Here is a 26,434-nt window from a genome sequence, read left to right on the forward strand (position 1 = left end):
CTAATCGAGAAAATCTGTTAAGCTGAATCCACGCAGCCATAGAAAAGTCAAAACACATTCAGAGCCCAGACAGTTAAAAACCTATCCAAAATAATCCGATAAGATCTGAAATTATACATTCTTACAGGATCCTTAATAGCTACAGGTTCAGCGCTGTAACTACACCGATGAGCAAATGATTCTTTGGGGAACATCTGCTTGGTACCATTATTCGCAAACTAGTCTGATAGCCACTTTCCTCCATAAATTTACATCGATCCAAGTCTACAAAGGCCATGCTTTGTATCCCAAGCTGACTTTTTTCCGACTCCTCCTCCCACGTGGTCATATCAGAAGTATGAGTAAGCACCATGTATTGAGTGACGTCAACAGCCGTTTGAAATAGCTTACTCCTTGGATATGACAATGAGTTGACGGCAGCAATGCTACCATAGCAACAAGGACATACCACGTAAGAGGCCCTAGAAGAAACAGTAGAAACTCTTCGATAACTCAACATAAGGTAGATTTTAATAATATACAAAAACCTCTATGATTCAAAATTCTATGAAATTGTGTATACTTGCAACAAAGGATTCAGTTATAGGTGTTTGTGAGAGATTTTGCTGAAAAACTAAAAGAAGCAAACCTTTGCTCTAAGCAAGAATTCAGAACCAGGTCTGTTGCTGGTCCACATGCGTGAAGGCTGACTCCAACGTCAAACGATCCACAAAAATAATCCAAATTCGAGTGGCATACTGTTATGTTCTTTAATTTCAGGATTTCTATCCTCGCGATCGCTCTATAAACAGATTGTTCCTTGTTTTCAACGAGAATGACCTGAACGGGAAATAAAAAGTGAAATATAGTGATAGAAAACCACGAAGAGAGATGGAATCCTATACGGCTAACAACATTAAGGTCTATAAGGCCAGTTGAAGCAAGTAAAGCAGAAAAGAACTTTATCGTGTCCAGCCGAAAAAAAATATTCTTTAGATATGCACTAAAACAACATTGGAACATTAGACTATATGCCAATTAATGCTTAGGTTTTCCGTAAAGCTTATCCATCCTGACAAGAACTTATACCACGTGCTGCAATGCAAACCGATGCCTTATCAACAAAGCTTATTTGGTTGAATATTATCTGGAGAATTGAATATAGAATTGACAGAGTTATCTACCTGACATTGTGGGAAGAAATACGCAACGACAATGCCAACATGGCCTCCGCCAGCACAAAAGTCAACGATTCTACTTCCTGATGTCAACAAAGGAGAAACTGCATAAATCATATTTGCAATCTGCGACTGTTTTCTCTGTGAACGCTTGTCATTCAAATCACCTTGAATTACATGAAATATATTAAATAAAGACGGATCCACAAAATAAGAATCAACTGCTAAAGATTTTTGCTGGAAAAAAAACAAGAAAATGATTGTTTACAAATTGCGAAAAACCAAAGTTTTATCTTTACATATGAAGTTTTCTGTATGGAATCCCGCTGAGGCTTCTGTAGTAAAAGCAATCGGTTTTAAGTTAGCATTGACAGTTAAAATGTTACGAAGCATGACAAGGAACTTTACGGGTAGAAGTTGTTTGCTGTAGTAAAATGATGTTACGTGTATTGTAAGCAAGGTCAAGCAATACTTGAGCTAGATTTAAGATGCTGTATAGCAATCCCAACTGCTGTGCAATAATAACGTTAACTTGGAAGTTGCGGTTGTTAGAATTGAAGTATTCATCGCGAATAAATTAAACTGGGTGAACGCTGCAAGCCGTAAACGCTGCATCGTCATTCTCGACCATATAACTACAACTGCATTGCGAAATTGCTTAATTTATAATTCTGTTTCTAAGCAAATACCGAAATTCACCAACTGATAACAATCAAAGTGGTTAAGTACATACAGTTATAGTCCCACCAAAAGTTGCTCAAAAATTTCTGTCAGTAAGCGGAGTGTGACTTTCAACAGAGCAAAATTGATTAGTTTCGCATAGTTGGGTCTAAATCTTCTGCGATTGTAACCGGTATCGTGACTTTAAGCGGGGTCAAACGTACTTTTCCTCAAGACAGAAATTTCACGTCGATGACACAACAAAATGTCATTCTGAGTGAACGAAAGAGTGGGTAATAATGAAATGAAGTCAGGTCCGTTTTTCAGTTGGTAGGTACATTAACGAGAAATCGCTACTCCGAGTTTAACGCTTTATATGATAAATAAATAACAGTTCCATACACCAAATAGCGTGTATATCTCTGACTATACGGCATCGAACACTTTATGACAGACCGGTAAACAGTAATTTTCATTAATGAGAAATTGTACAGGTCTGTGTTCAGGAAAACGTGGAAGGACAGGTGATACAAGGGTTTGTGCATGCATTTTATTGCAAGTAAGGTTATCAAGGTAAGCGTATCAAGTTTTGAACAATTTTGGAGTCGATCTACATACAAACAAAAAAGCTATTGCAGCCGGTATTGTGTAGGCAGAAGGAGTTTGTTCTTTCTCTTGGACTCCGGTGGTAATTTTCCTAAAGGCATGAGGTACTGATTAGAAAACTATGCCGGTCACATGCACGCGTTTTTCTGATTGGCCTATTTCGATCCACATGGGTATATATCTTCTATCTTGTTCTTTCGGAACTTTATTCTGACGTTTTATACTCTGAGGAGTGTCTGACATAAAAGCTTTTAGTATGTTGTAAAATGTTTGCTTTTTGCAAATCCAGCATCAAGTTTTGTCTTGGAAATGCGAAAACATATCAGACTAAAGTACTTTACGCCGTACACCCCTCAGTGAAAAACTTGTTGTGTATTGCTAATTGAATAATAAGTAAGCTAGATATATTTAAGCAGAGGAGCTATCACTCAACAAAAAAGGTTTTCCATTGAAATCTTCACCCGTTCCACTGTACTGTCAATTATCGTGACTTTGGTATAATCAGGCCATCTCTATGAACCAGGCATTCTTTGCAATCTCAGTCGTTGAGACAAAAAGTTTTCTGTGAACTGATGACCAAATTGTGTGACCAAACATTTCTTTAACTTGAAAAACTATTGTTTTATTGTCAAAAAAATATAACAATTTTTCTAACCTGCAGACGGATTTATTGAAGAAGGATGTGCTTCCCAGTCAACACAGGGAGATTCTTGAGAAAGCGGAAGAACGTCAACTGAAATACCATGTTTTTCTAACCTTTCCAAAGTTTCTTGTATTTCATTTTTATGATTAACTCTAATCTTCTCTCTTTTCTGTTCAAGCTTTGTTTGACTAACTGCAGATAGAGGGAAGAAAAACATAAACAAATTGTAGCAATCCCAATAAAATCTTGCGAAAAATCTTGCCCTAAAAATCTTGCCCCAACAGTTCTGTAAAGAGAAATCAGCGACAATAAACCTAAAATGTATAAATATGAATTATAGTAAAATTTTTCACATGAACAAGAATATTAATAAATTTACTAGCAGTAGTGCTATTACTTTTATTAGAATTTATTAGAATTTTAAGCCAGGTTCAAGCATTATTGGATGGCATAGAACATGTGAAAAACACGGTTTACAAATTCCGAGTTCTATTTACCTGGCTGGATCCTTGGATCGGCAGGTTGCCATGAACAACATATTTTAGGATGTGCCATTCCATTATTACGTTTTGAGCAACCGTCCAATGCTCTCAAAGTATCTTTGATCAATTTATGGGCACTTGGAATAACGCACATCATTTTGATCCAAGATACAACAGATGGTATTTTCTCAGGTAATTTACAAAGACAGCAGATATCAGCAAGCTGTGAAGAATGTGCCAAAAGTTACACTTAATAGCAGTAATCAATCGACAAAAATAGTGTTAAGCGAAAATATAAAATGAAAAACTGATTATTGGTCGCAATGCCTTCTTATTTCTTTTCTAGAGTCTGCTTATATCAGGACTGAGCTATGTATAAAAAAATCTTTTATTTCTAGTTTGTTTAGAGATTCTGTGTTCCCTCTTCGTTGTATTTTCAAATACATCAGAAGTAGGCGATCTTGGATACCTTTTTATTTTCTGCTGTGTAATACAATGATGCGGATTCAGTGAAAAAAGGAACTTATAGCGTGAGTTTTAAGTCTTCCCAATTCTGAATCACATCAAACATCATTAAGCTGCAAGAAAATAAGTTAAAGAGATACAGCAACAAAATTATGCGAATCATAAAAAGTCAAATGCATAATTTAAATATAAAAAGTCAAATGCATAATTTAAATATAAAAAGTCCAATGCTCCTTGCAAATATTCATTTTTTCAATTTCAATGACTTATTTCAATTTAAGGCATTCATTCAAATATTTATCAAAAATGACTAAAAATTGAATGAATGAAAGGAAAAGATCAAAACATGAGAACCCACGCAGATTAAAAATTATTTATTTAATACAAATGGTGTGAAACCTTGCTATTATTATTAAGATTATGGGCAACAACTTACCATTTCTGCAAGGAACAAGCCACACTGTTTGTACAATAAAAATGTGTTTTGGAGAGAAGCACAGCTCTAAAAAGGCTTAATCTATAAACAAGAAATAATCACTTTGTGTTGCTCCTGTATACTGCAAAAGTAGACCCCATGTAATGATTGGAAATGGCCAGATGCCTGACAATGGGACAAGTGTCACAAACTGAGGATGTTGCCAACTTCAGGCAGTCTCGTGGTCTTACTACAAGACATCTAAAGATGCAATAACTGTAGAGAATTCCTACTTGCCGTCTTAATTCAAATTCATCATAAAACAATAAAAACATGCAGTGCATGCAAGCATATTTTTATGTCTAAAATCAAAATTTATTACATCTAGTCAGAGTGAATCAAAATTGTTTTACTTTTAATCAAGTATACTGAGAATTTGTATGCTGTTAAAGTTACTTACTTTAACAACCAGCTGTGAGACCATAGATAATGTAATTATATCGGCAATTGTTACCAAAAATCCATTTAAAAATGGGCTCCAGTTTCCACATTTGTCCAATTTTTGACATAGCTCACTAACATAGCTTTCAATACTGCTATCAAGAAATTTTCCTTCAAAAGATTCACAAACAATCTTTGCAAGCCATTTTGATTTATCTTTTCCTGTATACTTTGACTTATTTGGTAAGTTTTTTGGTGTTTTTAGTTCTTTTTCCAGCATTTGTAAAACAAGAGGAATTCTATTTTCTCCATCTTGAATATGCAAAAGACAAGCTTTCTTTCTTGTGTCATCAACTGTCCATTCTTTAATAGCACCTGGAAACTCAACCTCACAGAACTTAGTCCAAGAGCTCACCTGTAAATATATAATCATATATTCTAGACAGGCCTGTGATTGATAACAGCACATTGTTGCTGAGCATGTTCAACCTGTACAAATATAATCATCCTTGGTATTTCATCATCATTGATTTTTGTGATGTTTATGGTGTAAAAGTCACACCGTGTTTACTTTTAAACTATCCTAACAATGACTCTGAATTGAGAAAAAGTATATCTGTATCAGAATATGAGGAAACATGCTATTATTTGGTTTTAAGGCACTGAGTTATGATGCAAGCAACAAAGAGAGAGAGTATATCTAAATATGCAGAGTCAAGTTTTTGTACTGCAACACTAATGATGGAGCTGAGATTGATCACCGGAAGTAAGCTAATATTAAATTTATACGATTAATTGCTAGTTGCAAACAGTGGTTGCAAAAATCACACAAAACATCAGTGACCACACCTTAAGAGAATAACTTCTTGCAGAGGACACTGTGTACAATGTCTCTATAGCTTCAAATAATATCGTTTCAAAAACTGAAAATTATAGATTTGCAATTACTGCAAGCATTTTGTGTAAAAATAGTCACCTAAAATGGAGAAGCTACCCTACCTCTGCATAGCCCTTTAAGCATGTCTCTTGGTAGCCCTAGAAAAAAGATTCACATGTTGAAAAACTTTCTATCAATTCTTGTACTTTTCATAACAGGCATTGGTGTATATTTACTGTACTTTCAGTGTACTTTCAGTGCATAAGTTGAGTCTCTAGCTACGTAAAACACATGAAAAGTTAACCCTGATATGTAAAACGACTATATGTTTTTGAGGACATTCACTTTGTATTCAGGTGGCTGTATGTAAGGGTAGCTTACAGGAAATTTATGAAGAAAAAGATTTCCATTTGAACACAAGATTTCTGCTTGAATAACTTGTGATATAAGAATAAGAACTGCAGTTTTAGTAGTAAAATTTGTTTTATTTGCAACTGTTTTGATTTTTTATCAGTCAAAACTCAAATAGAATACATTAAGTACCAAACATTTTGGTGGGATTTATTTTTTGGGAAACAGGGCAACCAAAAATTAATCCCACCAAATAATTTTGAAACCAAAATTTTTTTTAATATTTATTTTCAAACTCTAGCATAAGACATTTTACACTGATGGATTTCGAAATAACGAAAACATTTTTGGAATTATTTTGGAAATATTTCCTGAGTGAGTGGACTGGTGTTTTAAGCTAAAGTAAATAATCACATAGAAAAGTGGTAATATCAGTACTTTTCAGTTGGATCATTAAGCTTTGGTACCAAATAATTAAAAAACTCTTGACTCAAGTGTTATAGGCACTTATTAGAATTACTTCCTGTAATGGTAACAGTGGTGTTGCCAATTCAAAGTGGTTCTTTCATCACACTTGACCAGCAAACAATTTTTGATTGTTTACCATGCCAGGCCTGTTTGTAATAAATAGCCTGTGGGAGTAGCAGAGCGCTCGTGTGAATTCTCTTGCACGAGCGATTGCTTTCAAAAGGATAATAATGATCAACAATGCAAAAAAGAGTCTCTGTAATGTTTAAAGAACCATATGATCTTGTTTTAAGTTACTTTTATGTAAGGGAATATCAAATGAAAATGAATGGTTAAGGTGATCTTTAATGGACTCCAACAAAGATTAAATACCAAACATGATGTGCTTTGTTTAAAACGTTTATGTAGATCACAAAGGCCATATAGACAGTATTGCAGGATGATTGCAAAATGTTGTTCCAAAACTTTTTGCAAAAGCTCTTAAAGTACCCAGACAATGTTCTGAGGGCTAATGTAGTTCCAATACTAAGTGCCTATAGAATTCTTAAACATTTGCGGTGGATTTGATATTCGATGGCATTATTCATTTGAGATGTGGTTAAAACAGCTTACACATGTTTCCTGTGTTGTGCATTGTATCATCTATGTCACTTGCTTGGGTCACAAAAGATGAATGGAAATGTGTTAATTGATGACAAAATTTTTTCACACAATTTACCCTTTTGCACGAGCAATCAAATGCTCACATAGTTGGGTTTGTGCTAGTGCTGATCGCAAGTGAATGCCTGTCTCAAAAGAAAAGACATGCCATGCATATTGTGAAATGTGCTTCCCTGCACGATGAATGTCGTACTTTAAAATGATTCCTGGAGCAACAAGACAATGTTTTTGATAAAAAAGGAATCCTAAATCCTGAATGGATGAGGTGCATAATAATTCTACTTTTTGAGAAGCAGGTGTGTGGCAAAATATGCACCTTGTCTCACCTGGGTTCGTGCCAAGGCACAGGTGTGCAATGACATGCCTCTAACTGAGAGGTCTGCTTGAATCGTTAAAAACTAGCTTCTGAAATGCTTGTCAGGGATTTTGCAGATTGCCCCAAGGAGAACAGACTTAGTGCTAAACAACTAGTTTTGTCTGCCGTGCATTGAGTTTGTGACTAGTTATCGTTAATGGATGTGTTTTGATGTTTGTCTCAGTTCAGTTTATTTAATATTGTGAGCATATGTTTCAGTTTAAGTCGAGTCAAAGTTATTGTCACAAACAAGTTGCTGTTTTGTAATTGCTGGTTTACGTGATTTTTTGTGATAAACGTTGAAGAACCTTGATCTAAAGAACCTATTTGCAATCTGGAGTCTGATTTCTGATTTATTCAGCCTTGTTAATGGTGTGATTTTACATTATTTTGAAACTTTTGAATACTGTTTATTATTTTTAGACATATTTGCTTACAACTTTTGAAAATCAATTTTTACATGTACTGCTTCCTCGATTTACACAATTCAGAAAATAAATGTTGGAGGAATTGTGAAGAAAAAGACAGTGTTGTAGAATGGGGTCAGCCACAAAAAGCTGATTCCCCAACCACTGCCATGTAAAAAGCCATAGCTTTTTCAAAAGCAGTTACAAAATGGGATATCCCCCCCTAACGGACTACGCTTTGCCCCCCCCCCAATCTTCAATTACTGGCTACCCCAATACCTGGACGTGTTTTGTTTTGCATCATTTTTTACGAACAGACTTTCAGATAATTTTGAATGGCCACAGGGCTGTTATGAAGAGTCATGCCCCCTGTGCTATCGTTATAGTGTATACTTTTTTGTAATAGTGTTTGTAAACATCTATGAGCATTAAAAAAAGGAAGATGTAAATTGATTTAGTCTAGCTTGCTTTAATCAAAGAGACCGTTGAGCTATCATAAGATTGGTGTATTAAGATTGAATCAGATTGTGGATGGGAAATCCATTGCATCGGACTTATGATATTTCTTACCAGGAGACTTATAACTTTCGATTCTTCCGTTTCTGATTCCGATATATGATGTACCATCTTCCTCACAACTGTACATAGGCCAGCATAATATACGAAAGGTTTATCTTTAGTAAAGAGAAATGGTCTTTTGCAAAGTGGACCCTTGCCAAATCCATTCCTGTTGGTTTTATAATTTAAATTATCGTCATCAGGAGAATCAAAATATCGATCAGATTCTACACTTTCGTCGTGACAGCACTCCAAAGTTAAAAATCTGTTCTCAGCGACAACACTGTTGACGAATGCAATACAAGTCTCTAAGCTGTCCTTTTTTCCATCGATAACTATTGTTGCTCTCTTCATTTCTCCTGAGAGTAAAACAAAATTGAAACCTCTAGTCTTACTAATAAAACATGAACTGACGGTACCTTCTTGATTCTGCCTCTTTTTGGGAATTGAAAAAGCGCGCGCCAGCGCACCTCCCGTTGTATATTTGTTGACCTGTCCATCCAAGGCATTACTTCTCGCAATTTTAGCTGCAAAATTATGTTGTGATTTTCCCCAAATCTTAAGTCGCCGACATAACATAAGTATTTAGGACACGGGTCAAACACATTTACCATGTTTTGATTGCTTTTTAGCTGCTGCGAAATATTTCGTCCCGGAAAAATTAGGACTCTTTTTGAAATCAAAAATCAAAACTGCACCCGACACCTCACAGATCAGTGTCGATACCTTCACCGGTTATTTCGCTGCGAAATTCGCCTCATGGAAATGAACCAGTGCAATATGTGCTGCATAGGCGGGGGAAGTTTGAAAATGTGGAACTTATTAATGGAAGACTTAGAAAAAAAAGTATGGTTTCTCATACACTGTACTTTCTTCAAGGCTAGATGAATGTTAAGCAACTTACTTGGTTTCCTTCTCTTGTTTTTTCAGTTAATCTAAGTGATTTTCGATGATTTTCAATGGTGTTTTTGTCTTGTTGCCATTATTCCATTTGTCCATTCGGGTTGGTGTGTGTGTCATGTTTTGAAAGACATGGCTATGGGGGGAGGGGGCGGCAAATCGTGTGGTAATTAAGAGGGGGTCTTTGGGGGTTTCGAATACCGTTATTCCGCAAGAACATTTTGATATTAAAGTAATACTGAGTTTTCAAAATGAAAATTGCTTCGTAGGGGAGCTATCTCTACAATATCGCTTATGTGCGGATATGCAAATGAGCTCGCTCCATTCCTCGAAATCTCCATTCCTCTCTCCATGAGTCCGATATCCTCGAAAATTCTTGGACGAACTCCACAAAACCTGCTGCACCCCTTGGGCTGAAATTCGGTAGTTAGGTTCCTCGGGGGTTTTTGTTTTGTGTAAAAGGTCTCAAATTTCCGTTTGCTCGCTTCCCTTGCTCCGAATTCGCGACGTGACCTCCCTCACTGGGCCTTTCTCAACGAGGCCATTTTCCTTGCAAACGCTTTGCTCCTTTTGTTCATTTTTTCAAAAGCTTTTTCTAGCGCTTTAAAAGTGAGTAAAGTGAATGCTGCAAGGGCGGATCCATACAGTTCCGGTCGTTGCAGTTGCAACTGTTACATTTATGGGAAATTATTTATGTCATATTCTTGCAATTTCCCTAAATAAAGTTCAAAAATTAAGTTCTATATTTCCGGAACTTGTAATTTTTTCCCCTTGGTGAAAGTTTCAGGAATGACATTTTGCAATAGCGATATCAGTTGCAAGGGGCAGAGAACAGAGCATTTGCCTTAATGTCTTTCACAAGGTGTTCAACAACTGTTCACTGTTTTTCGTTTCAGGCTATTTGCATCAGGGTTGCCAACTGGCCTACTGGCAGACCAAATTTGCATCTATGTTGCTAATGCTACCGTTCAGGAAAGAAAGCTCATTTGATGCAAAAGTTCAATTTCTGATCGTTCCTGGCCTCGTGGGTTTTATTGATTCGGCAAATCCTTAACGATTTTTGACAAGTTGGGTTTTCTTTCATAGAATACATACGTTGAAATATATCTTCCTGGTATTGTGCTACGTGTTCCGAATTTAGTTAAAATTATGAGCTTGGGTAAATTTTGTAGCACTCATTTGGCAGCTTAGATTATGAATTAAAGCTACAAAACAAACTTTACGTAGATGAGCCAAAAATCATCATTGTATGTGCCCCTTCTTTCAATGAAGATATTTCTTCTATCAGCATTTTACCTTGTCCTGTACTTTATCAATGTTGACGAGCCTGTATGTTTATGAAATCGAAAATCCAATGTACCGATATATTCAGGTTACCCTTGCAAACTCTCAATGCGCCTACGCAGGGGTCACATGATGGGAAATGTAAGTAAAGTTCCTACGAAATAAAGTAACAAAATCAGTCGCACTCCTAGGAAGTGGCACAATCGCTAGGAAGGGGGAGCCTTAGGGGAAAAGAGGGTTAAGACTCCCCCTTCCTGCGCAGGCGCATTGATCGTGGTGGTTCATTTTGTCATCAATGTAAGCATTGTTCGTGTCTTGCCAAGGCTAATCTGCGCGGGGGCTTTGGGCAGCCCACGTAGCGGGCTAACTGTTAGAAAGCTATTATTATCAATAACATGTGTATTAATGATGATTGGCGATGATTTCCCTAGTGCAATATCTCAAGCTAACTTCGAAAAAAGGAATTTTTATTGTTATTATTTTCTTCAGTTTGCTTTTGCATTGTTCTATTAAGAGGCCAAGACCAAACTATGGTCTAAGGTTAAAGATAGAGCTTCCCTAAGTATATGTGATGTTCCTAGCAAGACTATCTTTTGGATTTCTTCGATGCTGGTCTTACCAGGAATCTTTGATACATGTTCATTCATACGTTTTCAGATGAATCCAAGGGCTATAACAGTTGATGAGAATAACAGTTGTTGTCATCTGCCAAATTTGGTAACTTCTATCTCAAGATCTTTGTATTCTGATAACTTTGCTGTTTCTTTGCTTGAAACATTTCGCTCAGGTGGGACAGACGTGTCAATAAAAATCCATTTGTTTTCATTCTTGTCTTTGATCACGATTTCAGGTCTGTTTGCAGTAATCTCCTTGTCAGCAGGATTGGCATATCCCACAATATCACCGCATTTTCCCCTTCAACGATAGTGCTTAGTTTATGCTCATAAGGGCACCTTAAAATTGTAATATTTACATATCTTCCAATGCATGTAGATTAATGCTTTGTCGTGTTGTTCAAGGTATTTCCTTTTTGCCAGAACAGGACATCCTGATGTGATGTGCTCTACGGTTTCATCATATTCGTGACACAGTCTCCACTTTGGGTTTGTTCCGTCCTTAATGATCATATTCCGGTAGTTGTTTGTGGCAAGGCTTTGATCCTGTGCAGCAATAATAAATCCTTCTGTTTCTCCCTTCAGACGAGAACTTTTCAGCTATTTATGAGTGCTTTCTTTATCTATATCTGATTTTTTTACTCTTTTAGGATATTTCCCATGCATCGACTTTGCCTTCCAGTTCTCGCCAATGTTTTCAATAATTCCTTTTTTGGCGCATTCTTTAGTGTGCCTTGCGCATTTTGTAGCTGACTTTTTCCCCCTGCTTCAGTATCTTGCACTTAAATGTCTTTTTTAAACCTATTTGCTTCCTTTTGTACCGAATATAGTTTCTTACTCTTCTTGTAGTGTCAAACTTGAATCAACAATTCATCACTTTTCATTTTTAGGTATGTTTCCAGGCCTATAATGGTAGTCTAATGGTAGTCATTTGCAACTGGATCTGCACAGTTTCAGCTTAAAATCTTCATTAAAAACGATCCTGTCCCTTTTGTGAAACACGGCGAATCTTTCAAATACCTGGGTTGTTTCTTCAATTATGATATGAAGAACTAGGAACACAAAGATAACTTGACCTCTTCTCTTCGAGAGGTGCTCAAAGTAACCGACTCCTTGAAAACACACCCGCGGAACAAAATTCCACTGTTTAATCAATTCATCCTTTCAAAGCTCTCTTGGGATCTCACAGTTGCTAATCTCTCCAAAACGTGGGTTTATGAAAACTTAGATCAGCTTGTCACAAAATTCGTTCGACAGTGGCTCGAGCTTCCAATATCTTCGACACTGAGTGGCATAGTTCTTTCTCGTAAACACTTTGGTCTTGAGCTTCTGCTTCCTTCCGTAAAGTTTCAACAGTGCCAGACTGTTCTTCGAAACTCACTCAAATCTTCGCCCAACGAAAACATCAAATCCCTATGGATGACACTAAGGCGGTACTGAAATGTGTAAGGGATGAACACACTGAAAAGCTCAAAACTCAGTTAACATCTCAAGGCTTCATCATTTCATTCCTGCTTGAGCATTCATATACAAAGTTAACCTCACTCTGGTCTGCAGCTCAAAGTAAACTTCCAAAAAACATCTTCAACTTTACGATAAGGTATCTCAACAACACACTAGCCACAAGGAACAACCTCTGCTTATGGAAAATTAGCTCTTCTCCAGATTGCTCATTCTGCCTTCAGCCTGAATCACTTCTTCATGTCGTAGCTGGATGTAACAAATACCTTGAGCAAGGGCGTTTTACTTGGAGGCACGACTCTGCCTTGCACTTCATTGCATCATCATTTCAATGTATCCGAGATGTACTCATTTATGCTGACATTCCCGCTTATTTATCACCATGTATCATAACTGGCGATTCGTTCCGTCCCGACATGCTTATCAAAACTGCTTCCAACTGTCTGTATGTCATCAAATTAACTGTTGGGCTCGCGACTAACCTGGATAACGAAGCTTCGCGTAAAGCTGAGAAGTACCGTTCCCTTCTAAAGGAACTGAGCCCTAAGTTCAAAAAAGTAAACTTTCTTAATCTATCCATCAGCTGTCTCGGTATCTTTGGTAATTCCTTTGATTCTTTCATAGATATTCGTGACGAACGAAACTTGACTACCAACACCTGTAATTTTATGATTAAAAAACTGTCAGCAATAATTATACGCACATCCTATTATATATTCTATATGCGCAATAAGACTTGGACAAACCCTGAACTGCTCTCCTTCTAAAGATTCTTTGCACTCATATGATTTTATTTAAATGTTATAAATTTTGTAAGATTAGTAGACTTGTCACCAGGCTAGCCGATAGTAACAACCTGTAAAGTGAGGCTACTATTGTAAGTAGAAGAATATAAAATATAAATGTTTTCATTATCATAATAATGGAAACTTTTCATTTTCAATTCAATTAAAACTACAATTACAAATTTCACTATTACAAAGATAATTTGCAATTGGCTAGCCTGGGTTTACAAAGAGAAAGACTATTACAAGCACAAACAAAAGAAATTAACAAAAAAAAAGGAAAAAGTGTGTTCGTCATCGTTTGTTTAAGAAGTCGTCAGTAGCAGAGATCGTTAGAATTACAGAAGTTCAGGATTATTCCAAGATTTATTTCTGCGGCAGAAAATGTAATAGGTAGTACGGATAGTTAAGCTGGATAGTTTGGAGATCATGAAGCGGGGATGATTCTCGCTGATATCTAGAGCGTTGCACATGTCGATGAAAGAGGAGCAAGAGAGACCAAAGATACCTAGGGAACTGATAGAAAGATTAACAAACATGATAGAAGAATAGAATGAGCTTAGGTTGTGAATGAGATTAGAGTATTTCTCTCTTTTGCGGTTAGCATTAACATCGAAGTTAGTTTCGTATCCTACTGTAAGCTCGAGTATGAATAGCCGATGGTCAGAAGTGACTAGAAGTAGATCAGGACGGAAAGAGTCTCCTGTTATGATAGAGGGTGAGAGATAATAATAATAATAATAATAATAATAATAATAATAATATTAATAATGATTATTATTATTATAAATTTTCCAATATAACAAACCACGACCGTTGCATTTCCAAAAATGTCTGGAATTACGTCAAACGCACTCTACAATAGAAAACTTCAGCTCTTTCAACTTTTTCTGCTACAGGATGTACCGAATACTTTGTCAAAACATTTTCTGCCATCGCTCCTAACAAACATTTCACCATTCCTTCAAGGATCCTTACTTTCAATGAACCATCTTATTCATTTGATCTAGAGCCACCTAGTTACAAAACCATTAATTCTATCATAAGGCGTATAAAAGCTTCTACTTCTTTCTGTCCCAGGGCCTAAACTAAGCGTGGATCTGACACACTTTGTGGAGTTGTAAATTAAAATTGTGGAACTGTAATTGTAGAAAGTGTGGATTTGTAAATAATGGATGTTCTTAAAAGTGCAGCATAAAATACCAATTGAAACGCCTACGAAAGAAATGGGAACATATTTTCAATTCGAAGTGAATGCCCAATCCCAGCCTTATGTATTGCATCATTATCATCATCATTACATTTACATTTAACAACCCTTTGGGTCATACAAATGTCTGCCCAGTCAACTACAGCATTAAAATTTTAAAATTTACTGAGATGATTTCGACATAGGCTGTAAAAGGTATCCGAATTTGCCTGCATCACAATACTGTCTGGCAGGCTATTCCATACAGAAACGATTGAATAAAAAAATGAAAACCTAACAGCATCAACCCTTCCGAATTTAGGCATGATCTTCAATGAGCTAGAGTTCCTTGTCATTGAACAAGTTGCAGGGGAAAAGAAAACGTTAGGGTCCAAAGCAACCTGATTTGTAAACATTTTATGAACATATTTCAGTTGAAATAGTAATCTACGTGATTCAAGTGAGTCCCATTTAAGTTGTTGCAATAAATCTGTCACGCTAGATCTCTGACGGTACTCTCCCATAACAAAACGAGCTCCGTTTCTTTGGACCTTTTCGATTCGTTGTTTCAGTTCATTAGTATGCGCTGACCACACTTCGCATGCGTATTCAAGGTGAGGGCGCACCAGCGTGAAGTAAAGTTTTTCACGCACCTGGTGTGAACTTCTAGAAAAGTTTCTCCAAATCAAACCAAGAGATCTATTCGCTTTTCCTACTATTTGATCAACAGTCTTATTCCAGCGTAAATCTTTGCTGATATAAATGCCTAAATATTTATAAGATTCAATTTTTTCAATAGGTACCTCAGAGATTTGGTATTCATTTTGAATGGTTCTCCTTTTTAGCGTAATTGTCATAGAATAGCATTTGCTTACGTTAAATTCCATATTCCAACGATGGCTCCATGCACAAAGCTTGTTTAAATCGTTTTGCAATGTTACCGCGTCATCTAGTGTTTCGATCCTTCTATAAAGAGCACAGTCGTCAGCAAAAAGACTTATGTCAGAAGAAACATCGTTAACAATGTCATTTATGAATATTAGAAAAAGTATGGGGCCGAGGACAGATCCTTGTGGAACACCCGAGAGCACGTGACAAGAGGACGATTTTTCTCCATCCATTACAACTCTTTGAGTTCTACCACTAAGAAAATCTTTAATCCACAGAAGAATTTGTTCCCGTATACCGTAACTTTGTAGTTTGAGTAATAATTTATCGTGAGAAACTTTATCAAAAGCCTTAGAAAAGTCAAGGAATATAACATCGGTCTGGCTTCTCGAATTGATAGATTCTACAAGGCTGTTTACAAGCATCAACAACTGGGAAGTACACGAATATTTCTTTCGGAAACCATGCTGTTTGTCTGTTATTATTTGGAAGGTTTCCAAATGCGAGTATATTGCTGATTTTATTATATGGTCTAGAAGTTTACAAGTTATAGAAGTTATGGATACTGGTCTATAGTTACGAGAGTCAGATCTGTCCCCTTTTTTGAATATTGGGGTAATATTTGCAGTTTTCCAATCCTCTGGCACGCTTGTATTTCTCAATGAATTTTTAAAGATAATAGTTGAACACTGGCTCACTTCTGCGGGGGCTAACTTCAATAACTCATTTCTTATAAGAAAATTGCGATAAAAAATAAGCAATGGACAATTAAAAAGAATTAAGAAACTTCAGAACTCGAAGCTACATGCGGAAAAAAATCAATTGCGCCTTATGATATTGTTGTGTGCTATTTTGAAGTAAGATGGACTCTGAATACAGCTTTGATTTCAAGACATCATCTCAATTTAGTTTGCTGTTATGATTTGCTTCAAAAAAGACACTGAGCCTAAAGACCAAGACCGAGATTATGATCTCCTGCCCGTAATGTATTTTGGGGTTTATGTGATATCTTTCAGTAGATTTCAGAAAAAGTTATAAAGCAATTTAACTGAGGTGTTTTAAATTGGAGAAGCATTGGAAAAATTCCTCTCAATGCTACAGCAGCTGAACGATGATAAGCCTCTCGGTGGTAGCTGGGAGGAACATTCAATTGGGAATGTTGCATGACAGGGACTATAGTCCTCCCCAACTTTTTTGCAACAATGGGTTAGAAAATGTTGTGAAAACTATACGCTAACGAACGCATTAGTAGCAGTTCTGTTGGGAAGACGTTTTTGTTCTTTTTAATGGTGCTTTATCTTGTGCGATCAAAGATAAATTTGTATTTTATCTAATTCGGTTTTTTATATCTATGTTAATTGAAATCTTCTCTAAATCGATATGTTTATGAATAAGGACAGATACAAGCGAATATTTTCTGAAAGGAGTGTTTTCCGGTGTTTCAAAGGGCGTGGCCGTAAAATATTTTAGGGGCAAGCCTCCTAGTCCCGTTCCAGCCACTATATTATGGGCTGGTGCCAGTGTGACCTGATCTAGCATAATATTAGCATCATATTGGCCAAAAATCGTCATTTTGCATAAAATCTAGCATAACTTGGAATCTAGCATAACTCTGGCATAATTCTGATATTATTTAAAAGAATCATTGTTTCCATTGATCCATTGTCTATCGTTACCAAAAGGAAACACTTTACACCAGCATCTGTGGTTTCATTTAGGGGTAAATTGTGACTTTCCACCTTCAGGATTTTGTCAGTTGTTTTGAATGGTTGGCAGCCACATATTTTGTGGTTGGCAGCCAAATGCAGCCAGCTAAATGCAGTATACAAAAAAGCTAAATTTATGCTAATTATTGGGAGAGATATCGCAATCAAAATTTGCTTTGTAGGTTAAAAAGTTTTCATTTGCTTTTATCAAAAACTGTCGGTTATCTTTTACTTTGTTTCATCATCATCATTTGCAATTTTGAAATTATTTTGAAAAGTTTTGAATATTATCTGTGCAAAAATTTTTTGTTTTCTTTGCATTTTCGTTGTTTTTTGACAAATGCGGCCAGAATTCAGCCAAATTTTGCTTCTTCGGCCAAATCAATTTGTGGCGGCCAAGGGGTTTTGAGAAACTGCCAAAATGGAGAAATTTGGCCATCAAATCATGAATCTAAATTGCCTTTTTGTTTATGAAGAATGAGTACACTGGGTTGTCAAAAAGGCCAAATTGCAACTCTGGCCGCTTTTGATATTCCGAGCATGCACTAGCCTCTTTCTCGAGCAGGGTTGCCTTGCTTTGAAATCCAGAATAATTTTTGCAAATCTAGCACAATCTTATGACAAATTGGGCGTAATTCAAAAATTGAGATCTGGTGCGTGGTTTCTGCATTACAAACAAGATGCGGGTAAAGGTCATGCTTTCAAGCTGGGCGAAAAGAGAAAAAGAAGAAACAAGCACAATTATACATCAGTGAGAGAAGAGTTTATTTGCCATCTGTAACGAGGTTTATGTTTATAGTATCAAAACTTTTTGAAGAACAGATTTGATGGCAAAGAATTTAATGAGCTGAATGCAGTTAAGAACTTTCTATAAGTAAAAGAGACTTGAGAAAGCTTCACCCAGCTTTTGTCCCGGACAAAATATTTTATTTAATCATGCATTAAATTTTGAGAAATAAACGACTAAGATCGGAGAGATCTGAGACTTGTTCTCAGAGGAATTCTACCAGACGAGATAATGGCTCGGATTCTCGCAGCAAACCCTAATCCTATCGATGTAGAGATGCTGATTCCAACCAAGATAGAGGCAGGTGGGGAAAGCAGCAAAGCTCCAAAAAAACCTAACAAATAGTTAAATATTGCAATAAATATGTTTGATCTCGAAAGTTTCGAGTTCCGAGAAAAGCTGCAAAGATATGGCTCCCACAAACCAAAAACCACCAAAGTCTGGCAAGCAAGGCTGATTTAAGGAAGTTTTTGAAGGTGAAAGGAAATAAAAAATAACTTTGACAGAGACCCGAACAAACCACGTGAAAGAGTTTTCTTTTGATAACTTTTTGCTCACATATTAAGACATCGCTATATGTAGCTAATTTTCATATTTACCCAGTCCATTTATTGTAAAGAATCAGCTTTTGCTACTTATACTTCATTCATTTAAAAAATTTGCCCAATTAGAACATGCCATTTGCACTATGATGGCAGTTTCTATATTTGCCACCCCCATGATGCCAATCCCAGCAAAGTACGACGCCCATAAAAAGTAGGGATCTGTAAAAATTTCATATTTTAGGCCTTGCCCTGTCCTCTTGATAAGATATCCATCATCTGTTTCAAACAAAGTTCCTATCTTTGTTCTTTTCTTACTGAAATAATTCGTGTTGTCTGGCTTTCATGTAAGGTACCATCCAAATGGAAAAAGGCCTCCACTATCTTGATTCACAAAAAAGACAGCACAGACGATCCATCAAATTTCAGGCCAATCACTTTAGAATCGGTGCCCTTAAAAATATTCTCTTCTTGCTTACTTGACTCCATCTTCACTTTTCTGAAACACAATGGCTTCAACGAGCACCAAATCCAAAAAGGCTTCACCTCAAAAGTATCAGGTACAATAGAAAACACAGCAATGATGAGCCATTTAATAAACAAAGCTCGCATTAAGCAACGATCTTTAGTGGTATCTTTGCTGGATCTCAAAAACGCCTTTGGCGAAGTTCACCACAAGCTTATACCAGCTATTTTTGCTTATCATCATATACCTTCGGAAATTCAATCATTGATCTCAAGCTTATATCTAGATTTTAAGACCTGTATCATAACCGATAAATTCAAAACCCCTGCAATTCCCGTTCGCAACGGCGTATTGCAAGGTGACTGCCTCAGCCTCCTTCTTTTCAACCTTTGCTTTAACACGTTCATACAATACATCAAATCAGATAAATATAAGCAGCTTGGTTTCTCCCCCCATGATGGTAATGACCGCATGTTTCAGCCAGTCCACTGGTTTCAGTTTGCTGATGATGCTGCTGTTGTTACCAGTGGAGAAAAGGAGAACCAACTCTTATTAAACTGCTTTACCAGATGGTGCCAATGGGCAAACTTCACTGTCAGGGTCGACAAATGTGTTACCTTTGGTGTCAAGAAACACTCTACGCGATCCCTCCAATTTCAACCGAAACTTTTCATCTGTAACCAAATAGTACCTGCTGTCAAAAATGGCGATTCCTTTAAGTATCTTGGTCGTTTCTTTGATTTTGAAATGAGTAACCAAGATCATAAATCTAAACTCGTTTCTCTTTTCTCTACTCTTATGATGACTTACCTCTCCATCCTAAAAACAAACTGCTATTATACCATGTTCTGTCTAAAGTTTCATGGCATTTTACTGTTGCAGGTCTACCAAAAACCTGGGTTGTCCAAAACCTAGACAATCTTGTTTCCAATTACATTTGCCAGTGGCTTCATCTTCCTATTTCCGCTACCCTGAGTGGAATAATCCTCTCAAAAAATCAGTTTGGTCTAAATCTACAACTGCCTTCTATCAAATTTACGCAATGCCAAACTGTCTGTCGCAATGCCCTAAAATCTTCTCCTAACATTGACATTCAAACCCTATGGAAAAACACCAGTCATGGCACGAACATACAGTACGACATCTATCGTAATACTGAAGAGGTATTAAAGGCTGTCAAATCAGACAACAAAGAACGTCTTTCTCAAAACTTACTATCTCAGGGAGCTACACATTCACTGGAAAAGCTGAACGGTATTTGGTCAAGCACACAGAGCAATTTGCCTAGTAACATCTTTAACTTTACCATCAAGTATCTTAACAACACTCTTCCAACTCGTAAAAATCTGCTGAAATGGAACCTTAATCAAACATCTGACTGTGATTTCTGTCTTCTTCCAGAAACACTTCTACACGTTGTTGCTGGATGCAAAGTGTACCTTGACCAAGGCCGCTATACTTGGCGTCATAATTCTGCATTAAACATTCTAGCCACTTCCTTCCAAGCAATAAATGGGTCTCCTTTCTACGCAGATTTACCAGGCATTCTTTCCCCTTCTATCATAACTGGAGATCAACTACGCCTTGACTTACTTCTCAAAACTAAGGAAAACTGTCTGTACGTTTTAGAGCTAACCATAGGCTTTGAAACAAATCTCAACTGCAATGCTGTCAGAAAGTTAGAGAAATATGCCACCCTCGTATCTGACTTAAAACGTCAGTTTAAGTCAGTCTCGTTTGTCAATCTTTCCATCAGTTCACTTGGTATTTTTGGCGACTCTTGCAGCTCATTCATCGACATGTGTGACTCTTTGTCCATTGATCATCAACAGAAACGCTACCTCATCTCCAAAGTCTTTTAGAGTCTTTTAAAGCTGTTAATGAATCTACCATCTACGCTGATATACCTGGCTATCTTTCACCATCAATCATAACTGGAGAAAACCTTTGCCCAGATCTTCTCTTGAAAACTAACAACAATTACCTATACATCTTAGAACTTACTGTTGGTTTTGAATCCAATCTTGAGACAAATGCAACAAGAAAACACAGCAAGTATGCTTCTCTCCTATCTGACTTACAGCGGAAGTTCAAATGTGTCTCCTTTGTGAATCTTTCTATGAGCTCTCTTGGCATTTTTGGCGATTCCTGCATCTCCTCCTTCAAAATGTGTGACTCTCTCTCCATCGATCAGCAACAAAAACAGTATCTCATTTCTAAACTTTCCAACATTGCCATCCGTACTACGTATTACATATTTTGTTGCAAAAATAAGCCATGGACAAATCCAGAATTACATCCTTTTTAACTTTGGTTGTTTTTTTCTCAGTTTTTCCTTTTACCTTACGATTGTTATAGTTTTTTTCTTGTAAAACCAGGCTAGCCAATTGCAAATTACCTTGTAATAGTGAGATTTGTAATTGTAGTTTAAGTTGAATTGAAAATGAAATGTTTCCATTATTATTATTATTATTATTGTTATTAATCTTATCAAGGAACTGAGCCCTGCCTTGAAACGTGTTACCTTTGTTAACCTTTCTATGAGTGCCCTTGGCATTCTGGGAACCTCATCTACCTCTCTCTCTGACATGCTACACCAACTTAATTTTGACTCAAATCAAACTAAATCCATCTTGATGAAACTCATGAACATTTCTATCCGCTGCACCTACTATATCTTCTGTCGTCGAAACAAACCATGGCTAAGCCCCGAACTAATTGACTTTTAAATATTGTAATGCAGATAAGCCAATTATATGATGCCTGTAAAAGCGAGTCGTATAATTGTGAATTCAAAATGTATTCAATGAAAATGAGATGTTAAAAAAAATTATCATCAATTTTTTATATTTTAAAAATTTAAATGGAATTCAAACATGTTTCTGCTCAGGACCATAGAGATAGTAATTGAAGCAGTCATGGTCACCATGGAGCCATTTTGAACAGATAAAATGGCTTCTAATGCAAAAATTCTGTCAGTGCGAGCATTGAAATTATTCTTAGTTCTTAAAAATTGACCTTCCCGTAGAAAATAACTATAGTTTGGCTACACACAGGACTCAACAAAAACCAAAAAACATGGGTTGAGAGGCACTTCTAACCTAAAGATGGTCAATTGGTATGTAGTTGATAAATTATTAATTTATTATTGTTTACAGTATTAGTTATCTTATAAAAAAATTATTTTACTTTAATCAAATATTTATTTTAGTGGAGATCATCTGGCTTTATAATTCATATTCTCAAATTTCATATTTTCACAGTCAATTCTTTTTAGAGGTTTGCCCCTCAACTGAGGCTGTTTTTCAAGGAGTCCTCCTTTGCCTGCTTTAACTGAAACAAGCTGAAAAGCTATTAAATCAAATAAACTATAAAATATTTTTTACAATATTTATACCTATTTTTAAAAATATTTTTGAAGAATGCAAACATTTCACGACATACTACTAAATATTTTTCATCTGACATTCCTCAGAGTATAAAACTTCAGAATAAGGAGTGTCAGACGAACAAGCTTTTAGTAGTATGTTGTGAATTGTTTGCTTCTTTCAAAGAAATTTTCAAATTCAGCTGACAGGCTATTTCATAACTTCGCATATCTAAAGTAAAAACATTTCTTGCCACTGGTGGATTTTTTTTGCAACCTCAAGTCGGTCCCCGTGTTCCGAAGGTTATATGACAAGCAGCGCGAATTTCGAGTGAAAATGTCACTTAAGTATTGTGGAGCCATCCCACTCAGGGACTTGAAGACCATGGTCTTTGATTCCTTATTAACCAGTTCATCATAGGTGTTCCATCCTAGCCCTTCCTTCAGTAAGAGGTCCGCTTGGGACATCGAAGCTGCTATTCGTTATCATCACAAGCAGGTCGCTTTTGAAGTTTTTCCGAGTGATTACTTTCGGTTTACTAGTGCAGCCCCAGCAGAGCTGTAGTATCGAAAGGGAGCCTCCACAATACCTGTATAGAGAGATCGCAATTTTACTTTCGGAAGAAAAGACTTGGCATGTCTCAAAGATCCAACTGTTCTGGAGACTTTGGCCGAAACTGCCTTATCAAATCAGATCTTTTCGATTTAACGAGCAATTAATTTGTAAACCGAGGTATTTTGTCTTTTTGATCACCTCCAGCTCATTCGTCATCGCGTATTCCAAGTTTCAAGTCTTCGTTTAGACCAGTGAGAATGTTCTGTTCCTCTCTGGCCGTAAAAACATAGAAAGAGTTTTCAAAACATTCAGGGAAAGCTTATTTCCTTAAAGCCATTTGTCCAGTTGCCTAAGATCGAGGCTAACAGCCCCTCTCAGCCAAGTTAAACCGTGAGATCACACAAACTGATATTGTCAGCATACATGGACACGCTGGAATCTTGTAATGTTTGTGAAACGTCATTGATGCATATAAGGAAGTTAAGTGGACCGAGACATGAGCCTTGTGGAACAATGATTTCTGTGTCCCTATTTTCGGAACCAACCCCATTAAACCTTTAGAATTGCTTCTGGTTAGTTGGCTCCAATACCCCAATAGCTTCCGAGCCCCAGTTAGTGTTATCCAATATCCCAATGATGATAGACAGCAAAATATGCAGCCATACTGATGATACCTTTGTATAGGTGTGCGATGGCAATCATGAAGATATAATCAACGATTAGAAAAAGGAAATCCTAATACTTTCAGAGTGGATTCAGAATAACGACACGAGACTGGATTGTGACAAGTGCCATCTGAAGGTTTTTCGGTGGAAAAAGCAATGGTTTATCGATAAGAATTAGCAGTGCAACCATTAAAGAGAACACAGAAAAACATAACTAGGCGTCGCTTTAGAGAATCAACTTTTGTTTAGGAAATGCTTAAAATCGTTATGCAAGAATGCAGTTCAAATGCTTAATGCTCCTTCGCGTATTTCTTACTTACTTGACACTGAAAAACTCACATTTTGCGGACGTTATCCTATCCCAGCTCAGCTACTGCCTGTATGGATGTTCTGTGATAGAAAGACTTGAAAATAAAGTCAAGTAAGTTCACAAAAAGGCACTAACATTGCATACAAGAATTGTGCATCTGACCTTGATGCACTTTGCTTCCAAAGTCAACTGAAGCTGCAAAATGATTAAAAGTGGAACCTGCAGCTGTTGATGACGGAAATATACAGACAAAATAGAATTTAACCCCAACCTTTATGACTGAGGTTGAGAATCCTCTTTATCATTTAAGAAAAAAAATAACCTTTACAAATACCCAAAGTCCAGACGATTCGGTTTGAGACAGGAAATGTTTTCCTTTCTCAGGCTGTAAGCCAGGGATGGGCAACCAACAACCCGCGGGCCAGAATCCACCCGGGAAGAAAATTTTTATGGCCCGCGAGATGAAAAATATCATATTTCAATTGTTTCTATTTTCCGAGGGTTCGCAGATATTAAATGAAACATATTGATTAGATTATCTAATACCTTCATAGAACCTTCATATCTAATACCGTCACAAGCTCATCCTGTTTAAAGACAGGACAGCAGAATCTTTGGGGGACTGGGCAAAAGGGAGTGGTCAAAAGGGAGTGGGCAAATGCAGAAAGAACGAATCTCAAGCTTTGTTTATACAATAAATGTTAACCTGGGTTTAACCTCAAATGATGGAGTCTCATTTGGTTGGGCTCGCAAATGACATAAACAGTTCCTGAATAGAACCTTTTTTTAAAACGAAGAAAGGAGTGGAGGGGTGATGAATGTAATTGCCGATTTGGCAGGATTTATGTAGCACAGGTTTGGTCCCTGAATTTATCTTGCTCACTTACATGTTAAGCTCATTTGTAAATATTTATCATAACTATATACCATTTTATCAATTGTAAATTTTATTAGAAAGCTAAGTAACTTGTAATAATTTTCTTCTGTTCACTTTCTCTTTAGAAGCAATTAATTAGCTTTTATAGGCATCATGTGCAAACTAAATTAAACCGAACATGCGGCATTTGAAATTTACAAGGTTTTACTGATGTAAAATGGGTTTCCATAAATAACGGCTCCTTCATCACAGTTGCGAGATGAGTAGTGACAAATAAGAAGAAAAGTTACACGCTAGCAGAAATGCAAATAGAAAACCTTTAAATGTTATGCTAATGAATTGCTGTGAATCTGTCTTAGCAATTAAAGAATTAGAACAGTTAAAAGTCTAGCGTTTTGCATGATAAAATTATATGTTTAACAGTTTTCTTGAATGAAATTAGGCTATTCACATATCTAAAACTCACTTTCGTGAGGGGAGTGTACAATAATATATTCACTAAGCGCACATCTAGAAACAAGATGAAATGTTCTGCACACGATAACTGCAGGTTAACATAAAGCAGGTGGCCAGCTTTTCTTTCAGTCATGAATAAATTTTAGACATCTGATAAAATGAACAAAGCGCAGAAATATGCTTTAGTATATTTCCAAGCTCTGTCAAGCACTCGCTTTGCTTAGAATTCTAAGACATGCATTTTCGCTTTAAAGTCGTTTTTCTCTGTTTAACTTTAATGACAAGACTTTCTGCCACGGATGCCATCGAGTGCAAACCAAAAGAGTTACCACCAGCAAACCTGGACACCACATTTGAAATGTCTGTGTTAATTGAAACATGGGAGATTTTTGGCTTGGAAAAGATGATACGAAACGTGAAAGATCGCCGTAAGATTGAAATTTCAAGCAATGGCAAAGAAAGATTGGTAACGCCATATTTGAGAATAACTTTTAACGGGAAAAAGGTTTGTACCAGTGTTAATGAGATGAGGGTATACGATAACCAAATAGTTAGCTCCTTTTGCAATAGCAGTTGCATTCATTCAAGAAACTCTATTTCAGCAACTCTTGTTTTAAAGACACAGGCTTTTTCGCAGAATATCAACAAAACACTTGAAACTGTCTTGAGATTTTACATAGTGCAAAAAGCTCCGGTGTGTGCTTTTTGCATCGGAGAGGAGTGTCAAAACGGCAATGCACAACCAAAGCAATGTGACCGTGGTGACAAATGCTATGTCATGACAATAAAAGATGACAAAAAGGAGCAGAACTCTTTCCCTACAATGGGTTGTGTAAGCGATATTTTATTTCAAAGATTAAATCCCGCTAAATGTTTTGAAGGATGCAAAGCAAATGTGAAATATGGTGCATGGAGTCGTTACGTGTGCACTTACTGTTGTCAGGGTGATCTTTGCAACAACAAGTTGATCAAGAGAGTCTTACAGAAAGAGAAAGGTTCCAAATACTCTGGAACTCAACGGAATCAAGCTATAACA

General features: G+C 36.6%; 1 protein-coding gene across 1 annotated transcript; it reads right to left on the reverse strand.

The window, feature by feature from the left end:
• Positions 1–73: 73 nt before the first annotated feature.
• LOC135686419 (glutathione S-transferase C-terminal domain-containing protein) lies at positions 74–8,964 on the reverse strand. Its single transcript, XM_065202644.2, has 8 exons — positions 8,558–8,964; positions 5,869–5,904; positions 4,889–5,284; positions 3,564–3,771; positions 3,079–3,258; positions 1,164–1,324; positions 629–819; positions 74–461 (listed from the first exon to the last, which is right to left on the reverse strand). Exons 1-8 carry the CDS (start codon positions 8,897–8,899, stop codon positions 140–142), a joined length of 1,836 nt encoding a protein of 611 aa, XP_065058716.2. The 5' UTR covers positions 8,900–8,964; the 3' UTR covers positions 74–139.
• Between the last annotated feature and the right edge of the window lie 17,470 nt (positions 8,965–26,434).

The sequence above is a fragment of the Rhopilema esculentum genome, chromosome 6 (assembly GCF_057945365.1).
Source record: "Rhopilema esculentum isolate cy_ngs chromosome 6, ASM5794536v1, whole genome shotgun sequence".
NCBI classification, from domain to species: Eukaryota; Metazoa; Cnidaria; class Scyphozoa; order Rhizostomeae; family Rhizostomatidae; genus Rhopilema; species Rhopilema esculentum.